General features: G+C 39.7%; 1 protein-coding gene across 8 annotated transcripts in view; it reads left to right on the top strand.

Annotated features, from left to right (window-relative positions):
• The first annotated feature begins 426 nt into the window (after positions 1-426).
• Positions 427-16,798, top strand: part of CCDC88A (coiled-coil domain containing 88A) — a 97,184-nt gene continuing 80,812 nt past the window's right edge. For 4 of the 8 annotated variants that reach the window (XM_084900789.1, XM_084900790.1, XM_084900791.1 and 1 more), the window contains exons 1-2: positions 427-1,462; positions 1,571-1,671. In XM_084900789.1, coding sequence (XP_084756915.1) covers positions 1,388-1,462; positions 1,571-1,671 — 176 coding nt within the window. In that variant the 5' untranslated portion in view covers positions 427-1,387. The remainder of the gene's footprint in view (positions 1,463-1,570; positions 1,672-16,798) is intronic. The other 4 variants (XM_084900796.1, XM_084900795.1, XM_084900793.1 and 1 more) reach the window with 2 other exon arrangements.

Raw genomic sequence — 16,798 nt, 5'->3', positions numbered from 1 at the left:
AAAAAAAAAAAAAGCACGCTTCATAGATCAAATCAAAACTGTCCGAAAAACGCTGTCTGCATCCCTCATGGTGAAAATAAAAAAAAATAAAAAAAAAAGAGAAGAATTTCGTTCCCTTCCCTTCACACATCAAAGAAGGCGCTCGGGGAGGAAATGCACCATAATTAGGCACGAGCGAGCAGACAGACCCCTTCCTCCGCCTTCCCCATCCCCGCCCCCCAGACCCTGGCACAAATCCGGGGCGCGGGCGAGGCGCCGGCCCGCAGCTGCCGCAGCAGGAGCGGGGGCGCGGGCGCGGCCCGGGCGGCGGCGCGCGGGGGCGCGCGGGCGGCGGGCGCGCGCAGGCAGCGGTTTTTCTTCTCCCACATCCAGAGGCGGCGCGCGGGCGGGCGGGCGGGCGGGGCGGGAGCCGGCGGAGGGATCCGGCGCGGAGGGAGCCGCGCTCCTCGCTGGCGGCTGGGCGGGCCGGCGGGCGGCGGGCCGGCTGTGATGCGGCACTGCGGTCCTGCGGCCGGCGCTCCCGCTCCTCCGGAGGGCCGGGCGGAAGGCTAGGCGGGAGCGCGGCGGCGGCGGCGGCGTGGGGCCAGGGCTTCCCAGAGGCGCGCTAAGAAAAAAAGAAATAAAAAAGGGAGGGCGCTGGCGGGGCCCAGCACCCTGGGGGCTGAGAGACACCCCCATTCAAGCCCCCCACCCCGCGGGGAGGGGCAGGGGGCGGCCGGCCGGGGGATGGCGTGTGCTCGGGGGGAAGGGGCGAGCCCTGCCTGCGGTTGGTGAGGGGCTGCGGCCGGAGGCGGAGGAGGAGGCGCCGGTGGGTGGAAGGTGCTGAGCGGGGCGCGGAGGGCGAGCCCGGCAGCCCTCGCCGTGACAGCCGACGTGGTGCCTCCTTGTCGCCCGCCTTGCGGTTAATTCATTGGGGGCGGCTTGGCGGATCGGGCTCCTCCCGGAGCCGGGCCACCTGGACGGGCTTTTTGTCTGGCTGCCCCGGCCCCCTTCCCCTTCCTCCTCCTCCTCCTCCTCCTCCTCCTCCTCCTCCTCCTCCTCCTCCTCCTCCTCCTCCTCCTCCTCCTCCCGATGCCTCTCCCCTGCCCCTCCTCGCCCGGTACGGCATTGCCTGCGCGGCTCGTGGCTGCTGTCGAAGCCACCCGCTTCTCGGGGGTTCGGCTCCTTTCCCTCCTGGGGTGTCCTTTTTCCTTTTTCCTTTTTCTTTTTTTTTGAGGTGGGAGAGTGTTTCCCCTCCACGATGGGGTTTTCTGCCCGTGCCAGCATAGACTTTCATTGATTTCTACTTGTGCAGCGTGTAGTGACCGGGTTCCCTAGGCGTATTTTTGTGGTGGTGGTTCCTTTTTTTTTTTTTTTTTTTTTTTTCTTCTTCTCTTTCCCCAAATACATGAGCTGTAAAATGGAGAACGAGATTTTTACTCCCCTCCTGGAGCAGTTCATGAGCAGCCCTCTGGTCACTTGGGTAAGTGGGTGTTCTCTCTGGCACCGTTGGCTGCTGCTGCTGCTGCATTATCTGTGGCCGCAGAGATGGAGGTGGGCACTCCGTGCCGTGATGGTCCTTCTGTTCCAGGTCAAAACGTTCGGACCGCTGGCTGCAGGAAACGGGACCAGCCTGGAGGAATATGTGGCTCTGGTGGATGGGGTGTTCTTGAACCAGGTCATGCTCCACATGTAAGTGTTCTTTTTTTCTTCTTCTCCTTTTCTAGGCAACTTGTGTTCTTTGGGAAATTACATGCTGTGAACTTTAGAGATTCTTATGATGTGAGCTCCTCATTTGATTCTTTGGCCAGAAAAAAAGAAAGAAAGAAAGAAGTCAGGCGTCTTAACACAATTGGACCTTGAAAGGAGGGATGATCTGACATGCCCAGCCTATTGATCACAACCCAGAGATTCAGATTGGGAGACTTTAGTTTTTCATTCTGTAAACCATGTATTGGTACCTGATTGTCTTCAATGCTGGAATTCAAGCCACATTGTGTCCCTCTGATAATTTGGTAAAATGAGAGAAAAGAATAAGAATAGTTTCCTATGGGGAGGAGGGGTGAAGGGAGGAAGCCCTTACTGGGAAGTTATGTGCAATTGATGCAGAAGTGTTTATTAACCTTTGTGTTTAAAAATAAATGTCACAGAATTTGAAAGTAGTGAAGTAATAACAGATTGCAGAAGAGAGAAAGAATTTCAAACAATAGTTTTGATTGGTGGGGGAACTGTTGCTGTAGCAAACAATTTAAGTGCTACTAAATCTGAGTAGATGATTTATTGTGTGAATTATTAGATTAATATTTGGGGGAATCACTTAGCTAATAGAGCTAGTTTTGAAATTCAGGTAACCGAAATCTTGATGACAACTAGGTAATGATGTGGGCATATCTTCCTTTGTCTTTTATGTTTATGATATTTGGTTTATGTTAAGCAGGAACGTTTTTGATTTGGGAATTGGATATTGAAATCATATTGGTAGTTGGATCTGTGAAATAAAAACTTCAGTTTTATCATTGTGGCTTACGTGTGTTGTGTGTATATCAGTGGAGGCTCTGAAACTGAATTTTACAGTTGTGCTCAAAATAATGGATATTTGCCTTATTTCTCTTGAATAGACTCTGATTACAGGAGTAGTTTGTAACTTATAATTTAAAAATATTCTAATCTTTTATTATGTAAGAATCTCATGCATTATTAATAAATGTTACTAGAGAATAAGTCTACGATTGCTAGACTTAATAACCTAACAGAAGGTATCAATTCTGTATTTTATTGGAAATTATTTTTTTTAGATCTTTCTATTTAAAAGGGAGTTAAAAATCACCTCCATAAATAATTGTTCCAGTGGTAACTTCTCAGTCTGTGTGTTCAGAGTTTACGTGCTGCTTTTAATGTACGTGTTGATCCAACATAAGTATCATAGTAGTACATGCTTTCCAAAGTGTTCTATTTGTATAGTCACCCAAAGAAATATGTGTGTTATCTAAATGTGTGTGCACATACATTTTTTTTTTTTCTTAAGAAAGGTGAAAAGCATGTGGACATTACTTATTTCCAGGTTTAGTAAATATACTTTTGGCTGCTCTCCTATGGAACTATTTTTTTTTGTCTTTGAAATACCCCACTATTTCCTAAGCAAAATGGTAGACTAATTAAATTGACTTCTATTTTAAGGAACACACATGACAGGAAGGGTAGCCATTACAGTAGATCCTTAGAACTTGTTCTCCAGTTTCTTTTTGGCTTTTTTTTTTTTTTTTAAGACAGAATAATTTGAATTTGTATGCTGACCTCTTAAAAAAAATAGGTGTGTTTACAAAAATAGGAAAATACATTACTTAAGTTTTCCACTTTAATAGTTTTTATTTAAATGATTCTTTTTCCAAAAAGAAATCTAGTTTATTTTGGAGTCCTAAATAGTTAGCAGAGATGCTAACAACACGTTAGCTTGTTTCCACTTTGAGTACAGTTAAAAATATGTATGCATATTTTGAAAGTAGTGGTGTTCCAACATAGCGGCTGCCAAGTTGTTTTTGAGGGAGAACCTCAGATCTGCTTCTGTTTTCAGTTCCACCTCTCAGTTTCTTTGAAAGTTTTTACAGTGCCCTAATTCTGTCCTGAATGACCTATATTAATTAAAGGAAAAGAAAATTAAGGAAAAAGTATGCCTTAGCTTTTTAAAAATAATTTGCTAAAATAAGATCAACACAAACTCAGTACCCAATAGGGTAATAAAATATACATTGTTTTAAAAGCCATATTTTGCTAATTTTGAAATCATTAGGATTTCTGTTAAGCACTTTACTTAAATTATTGTTTGATTTAATGTATACTGTATTAAATTGTCAGTTGAAATTGTACTTGGTAAGTTATACTAAAAGTTAGCCTTTGTCTAAGTAATTTCTACATGACATTTGGTTAATAGAATTTGCCAGTAAGAATCCTTTGTAAATGAATCTTTATTTTTCTTTGTTTCTTGTGCTTAGAGTTCATTGAGCTTCTTGGATCTGTTTGATTTTGTAGTTTTTATCAAATTTGAAAAAGTTTTGGCCATTACACACACACACACACACACACACACACACACTCTTTATTTTTGTCCCCTTTTTCCTTGGGAAATCCAATTACATGTATATCAGGCTGCTTGATGCTCACTGATGTTCTGTTCACGTTTTTCCCAGTCTCCTCTGTTTCAGTTGGATAATATTGCTGTGCCTCCAAGTTCATTAATCTTTTTTCTATAACGTGTAATGTGCTGTTATTCCCATCCAGCATATTTTTTTATTTCAGATGTGGTTTTATCTCTAGAAATGCAGTCTTTTAAAAAATGTCTTCCACATCTATAGCTTTTATACTCTGTCTTTTTCCAGCTTCTCGAACATATACTAGTAGAATCCAGGTATAACTGGCTGGATGTACAGGTCCACAATTCAACCTGTGTCATTTTTGGGTTGGTTTTGATAAATTTTTCTTTTTGTGGAGAGTGTGTTCTTGCTCTTGCATGCCTGGTAATTTTTGATTGGATGTCAGGCATTTGGAATTTTGCCTTGTTGGGTGCTGGATATTTTTGTATTCCATTAAACGTTCTTGAGCTTTTGTATTCCATTAAACATCTGGGATACAGTTAACCTGGAAACAGTTTGATCTTTTCAGGTCTTGCTTTTAAGTTGTGTTAGGCAATGCCACTGTTGCACTATTGAGGCAAAACCCTGCTTAGTACTCTTAACTTTTGGAAACAAGAAATATTCCTGGACTTGTGTGAGCTCTTAGGTGGTGTTCCTTCTAATCCTTGTTAGTTCTATCACTGTCCTTGGGTAGTTTACTCAAATATGTCCTGATAAGTACTCAGCTGGAAACTTGAGGGGCCCCTGGATCTGTTGTGCAGCTCTCTCTCACTACTCTGCCTTGTAGATAATCATCACCTTGCTGTCTCCAGACTAAATTATGTCTCCTCAACTCAGGGAGTCCACTGTGCTGCTGGGGTTCCCCCTCCCTGTTCTGTGGCCTAGACGTTCTTCCGAGGCAGTAAAGGAAGCTAGGGCAGTTGTTTGTTTTCACCTATCAGAAATCTTTTTTGTTGCCTGATGTCCATTGTCTTGAAAAAATGCTTTCTGTATTTTGTCTTTTTCTTCCCCCCCGCCACAGTTGTTTCAGGCAGGAGGGTAAATTTGGTTCCAGTTATTCCATCTTGGTCAGAAGTGGAAATCTGTTTATATACTTACTAGAGGCCCGATGCACAAAATTTGTGCAAGAGTAGGCCTTCCTTCCCTGGCTGCAGGCCTGGCTTCCCTCTGGCACCCAGGACCCGGGCTTCCTTCCGGCCGCCGACAGGCACCGGGCTTCCCTCTGGCCACAGGCAGGCCCCTGGGACCCAGGCGTCCCTCGCAGCTCCGGCTTTGTCTGGAAGGATATCCAGTCTAATTAGCATATTACACTTCTATTATTATTATAGATAATTACATTTTTGCCCTGCCACTGTTGTATTTCTGCTTTCAGATGTGGCATAGAATTTCGTTATAGGAGCCTTATGGTAGAATTTTATTTTCATGTGAAGTCAGTGAATAGTAAGAATATTGACTAATTTAGTGACTAGATTTGCCATTTTGGACCTAGAATCTGAAATAAAACAGTTGATTTTTTTTTCATGCCAGTTTACTGCCTGCCTTATAATTTTGGAGTCTTTTCACTGACTTGGGATTCACTGTATTCAGAGATGAATCCGGGATTTCATTAAGTAGTTCCTTGAATCAAAGAATCTCTGTAAGAGCTTGTGACATGGTGTCAGTCCTCTTTAACTAATGGGAAGAGGAAGCTATTTAGAGATCTGGAATGATGGGCCAGCTCTTCTGCATGCTGCAGGGCATTTTCCTACTTAAACTGAGTGAAAAAGAATTCTCAGCGCTAGTTCCATACATAGGGCTCGGTGACAGTGAAGTAGAGATAATCGCTTTTCTGTTTGAGATGTCATTCGGTTCTGGAACCAGTTTTGAATGTTACTTGCTATGAATTTTAAGGAATTTGTGACAGTTAATTTCATAATTTTAATGTTCACAGAGTATGCTATTTACCTTACCTAAGCGGTTGGATATATTAAGGTTTTTAAGGATGACAAAATTGTTATTAGTATTAAAACAATATTTGGAATTGCTCTATGATTCAATTCCATTAGATAGCAATAGAGATCTATACTTAAAATACTTAGTAGATATGATATACGGGTTATGGCTTTTCTTCTTTTAGATCTTGATTTTGAAGGGTCTTTAAAAGTCATCTACTGTGAAAACAACTTTTTTTTAAATTTAAATTCTTTATTGTTTGAAGTATTACATGCGTCTCCTTTTCTCCCATTGACCTCTCCCTGGCCTCCCATACTCCCCAGCATATGCCCTCACCCCTCTACTATCTGTGACCATTGCTAATGCTCATATGCATGCATACAAGTCCTTTGGTGAGGGGGTAAGAGATCAACGAAAACATCTTTTATAATTTTTATTTATTTATTTATTTATTTATTTATTTATTGACGTTAGAGAGAGAGAAGGGAGAGAGAAAGAGGGATGTGAAAGAGAAACATCAATCCTGTCTACACCATGATTGGATATTGAACCTACAACCTAGGTATGTGCCCTGACTGGGAAGGGAACCTGCAACCTTTTGGTGCGTGGGACAGCAACCAACTGAGCCAGCCAGCTAGGGCTGCGAAAACCATTTTTAATTAAATCCCTGACACATGGTCATCCAACTTCTGTTTTAAGTATTTCCTGAGAAGCAGTTTCATAAAGTGTAGCTATAAGTAACCATTTAGAGGAAGTTGACTGAGAAATGTTCCTTAGGGTCTATCAATGCTTATGTTTAAAAAGTAGATTTTGCCCTGGCCGGTTTGGCTCTGTGCATAGAGGATCCTGGGATCGATTTTGGTCAAGGGCACGTACCTTGGTCACAGGCTCCTTCCCAGCCAGGGCCCTCGTCGGGGCATGTGCAGGAGACAACCAATCAATATGTTTCTCTCACATCGATATTTCTCTTTTTTCCCCTCTCTCTTTCACTCTTTCTAAAAATCAATGGAGCCGAAACTGGTTTGGTTCAGTGGATAGAGCGTCGGCCTGCGGACTGAAGGGTCCCAGGTTCGATTCTGGTCAGGGGCATGTACCTAGGGTTGTGGGCACATCCCCAGTGGGGGGTGTGCAGGAGGCAGCTGATCGATTGATTCTCTCTCATCGATGTTTCTAACTCTCTATCCCTCTCTCTTCCTCTCTGTAAAAAATCAATAAAATATATTTTTAAAAAAGTTAAAAATCAATGGAAAAATATTCTCGAGTGAGGATTTTTTTTTAAAAAAGTGGGTTCTATCTCTATGACTATAATAACACTAAAAGGACTTCTAAAATATATATAGGTTGTCTTACCAAGTAGGGCATTGATTCAGAATTTTGATATGGTCACTCTGAGGTTTTCGCATTGGACCTTTTGGTTTTTGTTGCTTCTTTAAAATCACACTCATGATGTAGTCTGAGTTGATATTACCAAGTTTTGTGACTTACCTCCCACATATTTCTCAGATGTGTCCCTGACTCTTGGATTAATGCTGAAGCCTCTAACAGACGAGATCATAATGATCACAGGTGAGAAGACAGTTGAAAGGAGTAAGTTCACATGATCACAGACGAGCGAAAAATTGAAGGGAATCTTCTTACCTTTGTCCCCTTACTCCCTTCAACTTGTCTTCTCATCTGTGATCCTGTGAACTTTCTAAAACACTTACCTTTAAGATGATTCCATAGCTTCTGCTTTGAGAGTAAACATTGTATAAGCTTCCAGTCTCCTCCGAGATCTGGCTGATGCTTACTTCTCTAGCTTTATTTTTGCATAGTACCACTCCTCAGTGCATAGCCTGCAATTATGCACATTTATAGTTCCCAAAGATAAGCTGTATTCTCAAAGGTTTCTGTGCCTTTCTGTACATTCTTCCCGTTCTCAGAACACTTTCTTACCTCCTCACTGTTACTTTCCTAACTGACGCTGCTAACTTACCGTCACTGCTTCTCTGCTGTTCCCTGGCCCGTCCTAAGCTTAGTACTCCAACTTGTGCTTCTGTCAAACCCTAAATATACTTTGGTAACAGTATTTATCTCATTGTATTGCAGTTCTTGGTATGTTTGACTCTGTTGACTACTTGTGAATTTCTGGAAGGTAGGGGCATATCTTTCATCTCTTTCTTCCTAGCATAGTGCCTAATACACAGGTTCTTGATACACTTCTGTTGTATGAGTGAATAATAGAGAGGGTATATGGTAAAGTGGAATGAATTTGGGCTTTGAGTCAGACAGGCGTGTGTTCATTTCTCACTGCTACTTATTAGTGTGTGATCTTAAACAATTTAGTTATTATCTTCAAATCTTAGTTTCTACATCTTTAAGATGGGGGATAGTGTTTCCTTCCTGGAGTAGACATAATCTGTACTAAGGAAGGGATAGTATCTTTTTTCTGTTTTGTTGACCATGGTACCCGCAGGGCTGGTTACTGTCATTAGTATTATACTGTGCTCTACCATACCTATTTATTTACATTTCTTCAAACAAGTCATGATCATTCACATTTTAATTTTTTTTTTTATCATCTCTATTGTCATCACTTATATCAATATATAGCTGTATGATCTTTATCAAGTTACTTAACTATTCAATTTCCTCCTTTATAAACATGATAAAAAGAATCTTTGGGTTATTATGAGAAATCAATATGATAATTTGTGCATAGTGCTTAGCATATAGCAAGTGTTCATCAAATGTCAGCTGTTGATGTATTTATTGTTTAATAATAAAAATGATTTTTTTCTAGATTGCCCTTAACCTCTCCTTTTTTTTTTTAATGCTCACCCAAGGATATGTTTATTGATTTTAGAAAGAAAGGAAGAGGGAGGGAGAAAAGAGAGAGGGAGAGCGAGAAAGAGAGAACCATGATGAGAGAAAAAAAACATCAGTTATTGCCTCCTGTATGTGCCCTGACCAAGAATCGAACCCACAAACTTTCCGTTTTTCTGGACAATGTTCCAACCAATTGAGCCACCTGGCCAGAACCCTCCCAGTTTTTTTTTGCCTTGCAAATTATCTCTACTCTTTTGTGTTGTTAATCCTCACCCAAAGATATTTTTTCCATAGATTTTTTTAGAGTGGAAGGGAGGGGCAGAGACAGAGAAAGAAGCATTGATGTGAGAGAGACACATTGATTGGTTGCCTCCTGCATGTGCCCCAACCAGGACTGGGGATTGAGCCTGCAATCAAGGTTTATGCCCTAAATTGGAATTGAACCCTCAACCCTTCAGCCCAAAGGCTGATGCTCTAACCATTGGACAAACTGGGTAGGGCTCTACTCGTTCTTTAACACCCTGTGAAGTCCATTGGGAGAGTTAATTGTTCTTTCCTCTATGATCCCATATCTACCTTCACTAAATTGTTAAAGTAATATGACTACTGTGAAGCATTTAGAAGCTAGAAATTTTATGTTGCATATCACCACCACCTAGCAGAGATTGTTTATAATAATAAACGTGTAATATGCTAATTATACCAGATGTCCTTCTGATGACCTTCCAGACAAAGCTGGGGTTACGAGGGAAGCCTGGGTCCCAGTTGCTGGAGGAAAGCCGGGCGGGCAGCCAGAGGAAGGAAGGCCTACCCTTGCACGAATTCTGTGCATCGGGCCTCTAGTGTATGTCATAAGAGTCTAGTAAATGTCAAAGGAATGAATGAAGACATTTTGTAATTTTACTCATTCAATTTGAAAATTTGAAAACACTCTCTAATATTATAGGATTTAATTTTTAGTTTGTCTTCCATTTCTCTCTTCTTTTTTTTTTTGTTTCCTTAATTACCTTTATTGGCTATTTTCTCCACCTGTGTTATGTCTTTCTTGAGGTGAGGTAAGAATAAGTCATAGTCCATGATTTTGTCTGGTATTGGAATAACTTAGTTCCTTCAGTTTGGTTTCTAGTAACTTTCCTGATGAAGTCCAACATATTGTCCGTAGACTTCAAGAGCATATAGTGAATGTCTGCTTCTTAAAGGTTCTAAACCAGGCTAACAAATTGGTAAATATGTTCTGGTCTTTTATCTTGATACATATACCTTTATAATGACTTAAAATGAAAGGCTCAGATTTATAATTTGTGGAATTTAGAATTCATAAGCTCACAGTTTTATATCCTATTGTCCCTGGTTCTGTCTGGCCCCACAGAGAGGTTTTATGTGCATGCCTGTGGGCATCCTGCATGCATGACTGCAGTCCAAGCTCTGTACTCCCTCCTCCAAACAACTGCTTCTCAGCCTAAGGGTGTACACGTCTGTAACACAGTCCATTCTTTGAACAGACGTGGGAAAGAGGTCCTGAAATTAGGTTAGAGATATTTGGGCAAGAACTTCCAGGTTTCCTGATAATTGCAGTATCATCCAGAAGGGGCATGTATGGGTGCATCCTCTTGTTTCCTGGACTGTTTGCCCCATGGTGAGGGACATGGTCTGAGGAGGGCCAGAGTGGGACTCAGGGCACAGACCTTTTTGCCAGGATCTAAATACAGTATTCAGTGAGAAGAATGAAGGGGTGGTTCATTCAAATATCTGTTCAGTAAATCGTTTCTGCGGACTTACTTTATGACAGACTATCTGCTAGGTACTAGGGATATGATACTGAATAAGGTATAGTCTTTACCCACTAGTAAGGGGGTTGAACAAATGGCAATGTGATGTGTGTGCAGTGTGACACAATTATGGACTTGATCCATGCTGGCATAAAGATAAGTGATTATTTACATGGAGGAAAGGCTTTTTTGAAGAGGGAACATTGGAACTGGGACATGAAAGTTTGAGTAGGAGCAATCAGGTGAATAAGAGTCATAAACAATGAGAGTAGGGGGAAGGACATTGTAAGTTAAGAAAGTAGCATAAAGATATGAATAAAAATGGTTGAATCGCCCTGGCTGGTTTGGCTCAGTGGATAGAGCGTCAGCCTGTGGACTGAAGGGTCCCGGGTTCAATTCCGAGCAAGGGCACATGCTCTGGTTGCAGGCTCGATCCCCAGTTGGGGTGTGCAGGAGGCAGCCAATCAATGATTTTCTCTCATCATTGATGTTCCTATCTCTCTCTCTCTCTCCCTTCCTCTCTGAAATCAATAAAAATTATATTTTTAAAAACCCTCTCTCTCTTTTTTTAAAAATATATTTATTGATTTCAGAGAGAAAGGGTGAAGGAGAGAGAGAGAGAGCGAGAGCGAGAGCGAGAGCGAGAGCGAGAGAGAGAGAGAGAGAGAGAGAGAGAGAGAGACATCAGCGATGAGAGAGAATCATTGATCGGCTGCCTACCACACACCCCCTACTGGGAATTGAACCCACAATCCGGGCATGTGCCCTTGGCTGGAATCGAACCTGGGACGGGACCCTTCAGTCTGCTGGCCGATGCTCTATCCACTGAGCCCAGGGCAACCCTCTCTTCTTTAAAAAAAAAAAAAATTTTTTTTTAAAATGGTTGAATACTGTAGGGTATTGAAAGTATTTTTCATATCCTAAGACTAGTTTCTTAGGCTGCTTTCTCAGACTGGGCCCATGGACAGTTCCTCATAGATTTTTGATAATGTTCTTTCCTTAAAAGGTGTCACTGCCTTCCTCTAGCTTGGAAAACAGTAATATAGGTTATATAAATCATAGATAGAATTGAAACAAAAGGTATTTGCATTTTAGAAGGATTGATGTTGGTGCTGATGAGGGTCAGAACAGAAATAAAGGCAGAATTGATGTATTAGTGATATGGAAGAGAGATAACACTGAAGTGATGGGATTTGGCTACCAGTTGGATTTGGAGAATGAGAGCGATGAGTCTAGGGTCATTACCAAGTTTTTTACTTGGGTGGAGAGTAGGTGGGCATTGCCTTTTGTAAGACGTGATTGAAAAGTTGAGGGGAGGGGAAGTGCAGAAAAGAAGTTCTGAGTGTATTTTGGATGGTTTGGTGAACGTGAGAAATACCTTTTGTGGGCAGGTGGAAATATAGGTCTGGTACTCAGGGAGAACCTAGAATAGAGATAGAAATATGGGAATTAGCTTTTTAATTTGTAACAGAAGCTAAGGACATGGATGTTAGGGGGAAAATGTAGATGAGGGCCAGTGACAGTTCCTAGGAAACAGCAACATTAAAAAGTTGGAGGTTTAAGGAAAGTGGAAAATTACACAAAGCTCCTGGGAGGAATCACAAAAGGAGTCAGTTATAGATGAATACAAGTATTGTCATGCCAGGCTGATGACCTGAGACTTGGAAACCACACATTTGTAGTGGAGCCAATTAGCATGGTTTGAATAACATATTCAGTAACGCTTAGCCGCTCAGAAACTGACAAAGATATCTTGTAGAGTTTATTCAGAATTGGGGATTGATATGTAGATATGAGGCGGGATATTCTCAGGTGCGTAGTTGAAATGAACAGAGTCTGAGCATTAAGGTGAGGAGGAAAGTTGGAGTCAGCAGAGGTTCTGGTAAAGATGAAGGAAAACTAAGAATGAAGGAATGGGATACGTAGTTTGAGGTCAGGGGATTTTTAGAATTTGATATTTTTGGAGGTTGCAATTCTGAGTGGTGATTGAGGGCCAAGGTTAGACGATGCTAATGGGTTGATAAAATGGAATAGAGTGAAAAATAACTAAAGTAGAGAAGGAATTTACTTTCTTATTCTTTATGTAGCTATAATCTCTTGATTGCCACTAGAGATAGAAATTAGTATTTTGAATTAAAATAGAAAATGGGAAAATAAATAGCTAATAAAAAAGTTTAATAGTAATGCTAATTGTAACTTTTTATTTTAGTATAATCCTTATATTAAAATCAAACTCTAGGAATATCTCAGTAGTTTTTTAGAAAGGTTTTTAAAAATATATATTTTATTGATTTTTTTACAGAGAGGAAGAGAGAGGGATAGAGAGTTAGAAACATCGATGAGAGAGAGAGAGACATCGACCAGCTGCCTCCTGCACACCCCGCACTGGAGATGTGCCCGTAACCAAGGTACATGCCCTTGACCGGAATCAAACCCGGGACCTTTCAGTCTGCAGGCCGACTCTCTATCCACCGAGCCGAACCGGTTTTGGCTAGAAAGGTTTTTAACGTTACTACTTTCCTAGTGACGGCTAGAAAAAAAATTGAACTTCATATCATTATTGACAATGAAGGACACAGAGCTTGTTTCCTTTGCCTGGGCCTGGGTGGTAAAGGACCCAATGAAGATGGTTTAGTTTTAGGTATTGAGTCCTAGTCCAAAGTTGTGGAGGATAACCAATAGAGGCAATACTTCAACCCATTTTTTTTTGTTTGTTTGTTTTGTTAAAACTGGTTTAGAAAGGTAAATCATAGTAAAATCTCAGTTAATTTGAATGTTCTGAGAAAAGAGTGAGTTTTCTCATAATTGACAGCTTCAATTTAATTTTTTCCAACTCCTTGTTTAAAATATGCGCAAATGAACTATATTTCCACTTTTGTAAATAGAATATGCATATGATTCAGAATCTTGTAGTATCTACTTTTATTGTTTTAAACTTAATTTAAGTTTTGAGTGTGTATAACTAAGATGAATCATAGTAAATAGTGATTGGTCCCAAGCATGTATTTGAGAACAAATCTCTAGTTATTAGCTTGTTTTCTTACCTTTCTTCCTTTATGTTGTATGAATTTTATGTTTTCCTTTGAGGGAGGCAGAGAAGGGGAGAGAGCAAGAGCAAGAACGAGAGAGAAGGAGAGGGAGAGAGATATGAGAGAGAAACATCGATTAGTTGCCTCCCTCAAATGCCCTGACCAGGAATCAGACCCAAACCTTTTTGGTGTATGGAACTTTTTTTTTTTTTAATGTAGAGAAATTGATTATGATAAAAGGATTTTCTTATCAAATTTTAAAACTTTCTGGGTACGTTTTTATGACTGTATACATTATTAATTAGATTATACTTCGGAAAATATTTTTTAAAAGCTTTTCTTAATTTTAGATGGCTTTATTGCTTCTCAAAAATACAGTGATACTTATCATTGATAAATAATCAGGTGAATTATGTAAATTACCTTAGGACTTTAGGTTAAGAATTCTTAACTCTATTGAATTGATATTATGGGAGTGAAAGCATAAGTCTGTCACTAACCATGGAAAATACCTCATTTATATATCTGCTCAGTTTGAGATTTCTTGAATCTCTAGGACTGACCGGGTCAGGAGCAAATACTTAGAATACTGATTAAAACGAATCTCTGGTCCTATTCAGGATAAGGGGTAAAAGTTACATCACAGATTAGTGATGCCTATTGGTGCTGATAACAATCTTTGTTTTAATTATTGGCCATGTGGTTGACCACCGTATGAATGAAGGTTCTGTTACTTTATGAAGGCACTAATTAGCATAATATTAAGTACTCAGGTCTCCGTAACAAGAACAGGAATTGATTTGCCAAATATAGTGGTTCACAAAGTGAGGTAACAGGTAGCTGGAGGTGTGCTTGTTTGTCAGGTCAAAATTATTTTCATATTAATATTAATTAAGATGTCATTGACCTTTTTGGCCTGTGCTATAAAAGCATTGATGGTGCAAAGCAAATGTGGATAAAACTGCTGCCACCTTTGTATCAATCAAGGAGTGGAACCGAATTGTATGGGTAGTCACTGTATTCTTCACACATTGTAATTATAATTAAAAAGAAATCCAGTTGCACTTAAAAATGTCCTTATGAAGCACTAAGTTATTTTATTGAGTTTGATCATTGAGTATATATCTGTAACCTTCTGTAGGACAAAATGGAAAGTATACTTTAAACATTTCTGTTGCATAATGAAGAGTGATGATTATCTCGAGAAAAAAATACTTGTGATTTTTTAAGTTGCAAGGTGAACAAGTCTATTTTGTGGAACACTATTTTTACTTGAAAGAACTAAAAAACTATAGTTATTCAGATTTGAGCATTGTGCAGCCATTTCCTCAAAAATGAACGAAGTGAGTCCTGGCCGGTGTGGCTTAGTCGATTGGAGCGCTGTTCTGTACACCAAAAGGTTGAGGGTTCAATTCCTGGTCAGGGTACATACTTAGGTTGCAGGTTAGATCCCCAGTCAGGACACATATGGGAAATCAACCAATCAATGTTTCTCTCACATCAATGTTTCTTTCTCTCCTCCCCACCCCCTAAAATCAGTAAGCATGTCCTTGGGTGAGGGTTTAAAAAAAAAATGAACAGCCGAAACCGGTTTGGCTCAGTAGATGGAGCATTGACCTGCGGACTGAAGGGTCCCAGGTTTGATTCCAGTCAAGGGCACGTGCGTTGGTTGCGGGCACATCCCCAGTGGGAGGTGTGTAGGAGGCAGCTGATCGATGTTTCTTTCTCATCAATGTTTCTAGCTCTCTATCCCTCTCCCTTCCTCTCTGTAGAAAATCAACAAAATATATATATTTTTAAAAATGAACAAAGTGAGCCTGTCACTTCAAGGAAAACAACTGATAGTATGTTATCAGTGATAAAATTTGAATTATAGAAAACTTGAGCTTAGTATTTTTCAATATTAAAGACCTTTCAGATAAGATATTAACGTGTGGCTCCCCCCCCCCTTTTTTTTTGGTATTGAATAATAAAATGTGCTAAATTTGGAAGATCTCTATATAACTCAATGAACCAATATTTTAAAAATGACTGATGCATAATAAGCAATCATGAATATGCAAAAGGTTTATTCAGTGTTCCTGAGAGACCAGTAGAAGAAAAGGTCACTGATACAATTTCAGATTCCACATTAAAACCAATCTGTAAGAAAGTACTGAATTTGGTAGCATCAAAGAAGAATATCAATTATCTGAAAAGGGTTTTAAAATACTCTTCCTTTTTTTGTAAGTTTTCTTTATGTACTTTGAGCAGAATAGTGTATCATTGCACGTTGAATGCAGAAGCAGATTTAAGACTCCAGATGTCTTCTATTAAGCCAAACATTAAAGAGATTTACCCAGTTGTAAAAGAATGTCACTTCCCGCTAAAATAGTTTGTTTTGGGGAAACTATGGTTATTTATCATAAAAATGCTCTAAATGTTAACATACAATGAGTTTGTTATTTTTAGATGGTTGAATACATTATTTTCAATTAATTTTAATTTTTAATGTAGTAAATATATAGAGATATAACTCACATAAAGAAAAGTTCTTTGGAGTCCTCAGTAAATTTTAAGTGTGAAAAGGGATCCTTAGATCGGAAAATTAGAAATTGCTAACCTGATATTTTAACGGCTCATGTTGGCCTGTTTTAAATGTAAAGGGTAGCTCTTTAGTCATTTTATGCAATTCAGATAAAATCAAGGTTAAGTGTAAGTATAGTATTAGATTTTTATTCTTTTTGTGTCCATTTGCAACATTTATATCAGAACATTAGTTCTGTTTATTAAATCAGTGAATATCACTCCGTACTGCTAACCCAGTCTTAGGCTAACTAGATATCGTAGATATTCTTCAACCCTTGAAAGAGGTAACTTAATGTATCATAAATTATGAGGAAGTATAAGAGGGAGACTGTGTAATTATCTCTATATGGTAATTACATGTCACTTGGAAGAATGTTTGTTCAGTCATTATAAAGATTTAATTAGTAATATATGTGAAAATACTCTGTAAATATATAAAATACTAATATTAGGTTTTGTTGGTCATCATGCATAGTGATTCCGTTTGTGAAAAATGGGAGAAATTAAGGTAAAGAGATACTTTATAAAAAATAACAACTCTTCTCCCTGATTATTCTCAAGGCTAAGATAGATACCTTACTATTTA

The sequence above is a fragment of the Pipistrellus hanaki genome (assembly GCF_964339955.1).
Source record: "Pipistrellus hanaki genome assembly, chromosome: 12".
Lineage (NCBI taxonomy): Eukaryota > Metazoa > Chordata > Mammalia > Chiroptera > Vespertilionidae > Pipistrellus > Pipistrellus hanaki.
Note: the sequence above shows the minus strand (reverse complement) of the source record. Positions and strands in the feature narration are given on the sequence as shown.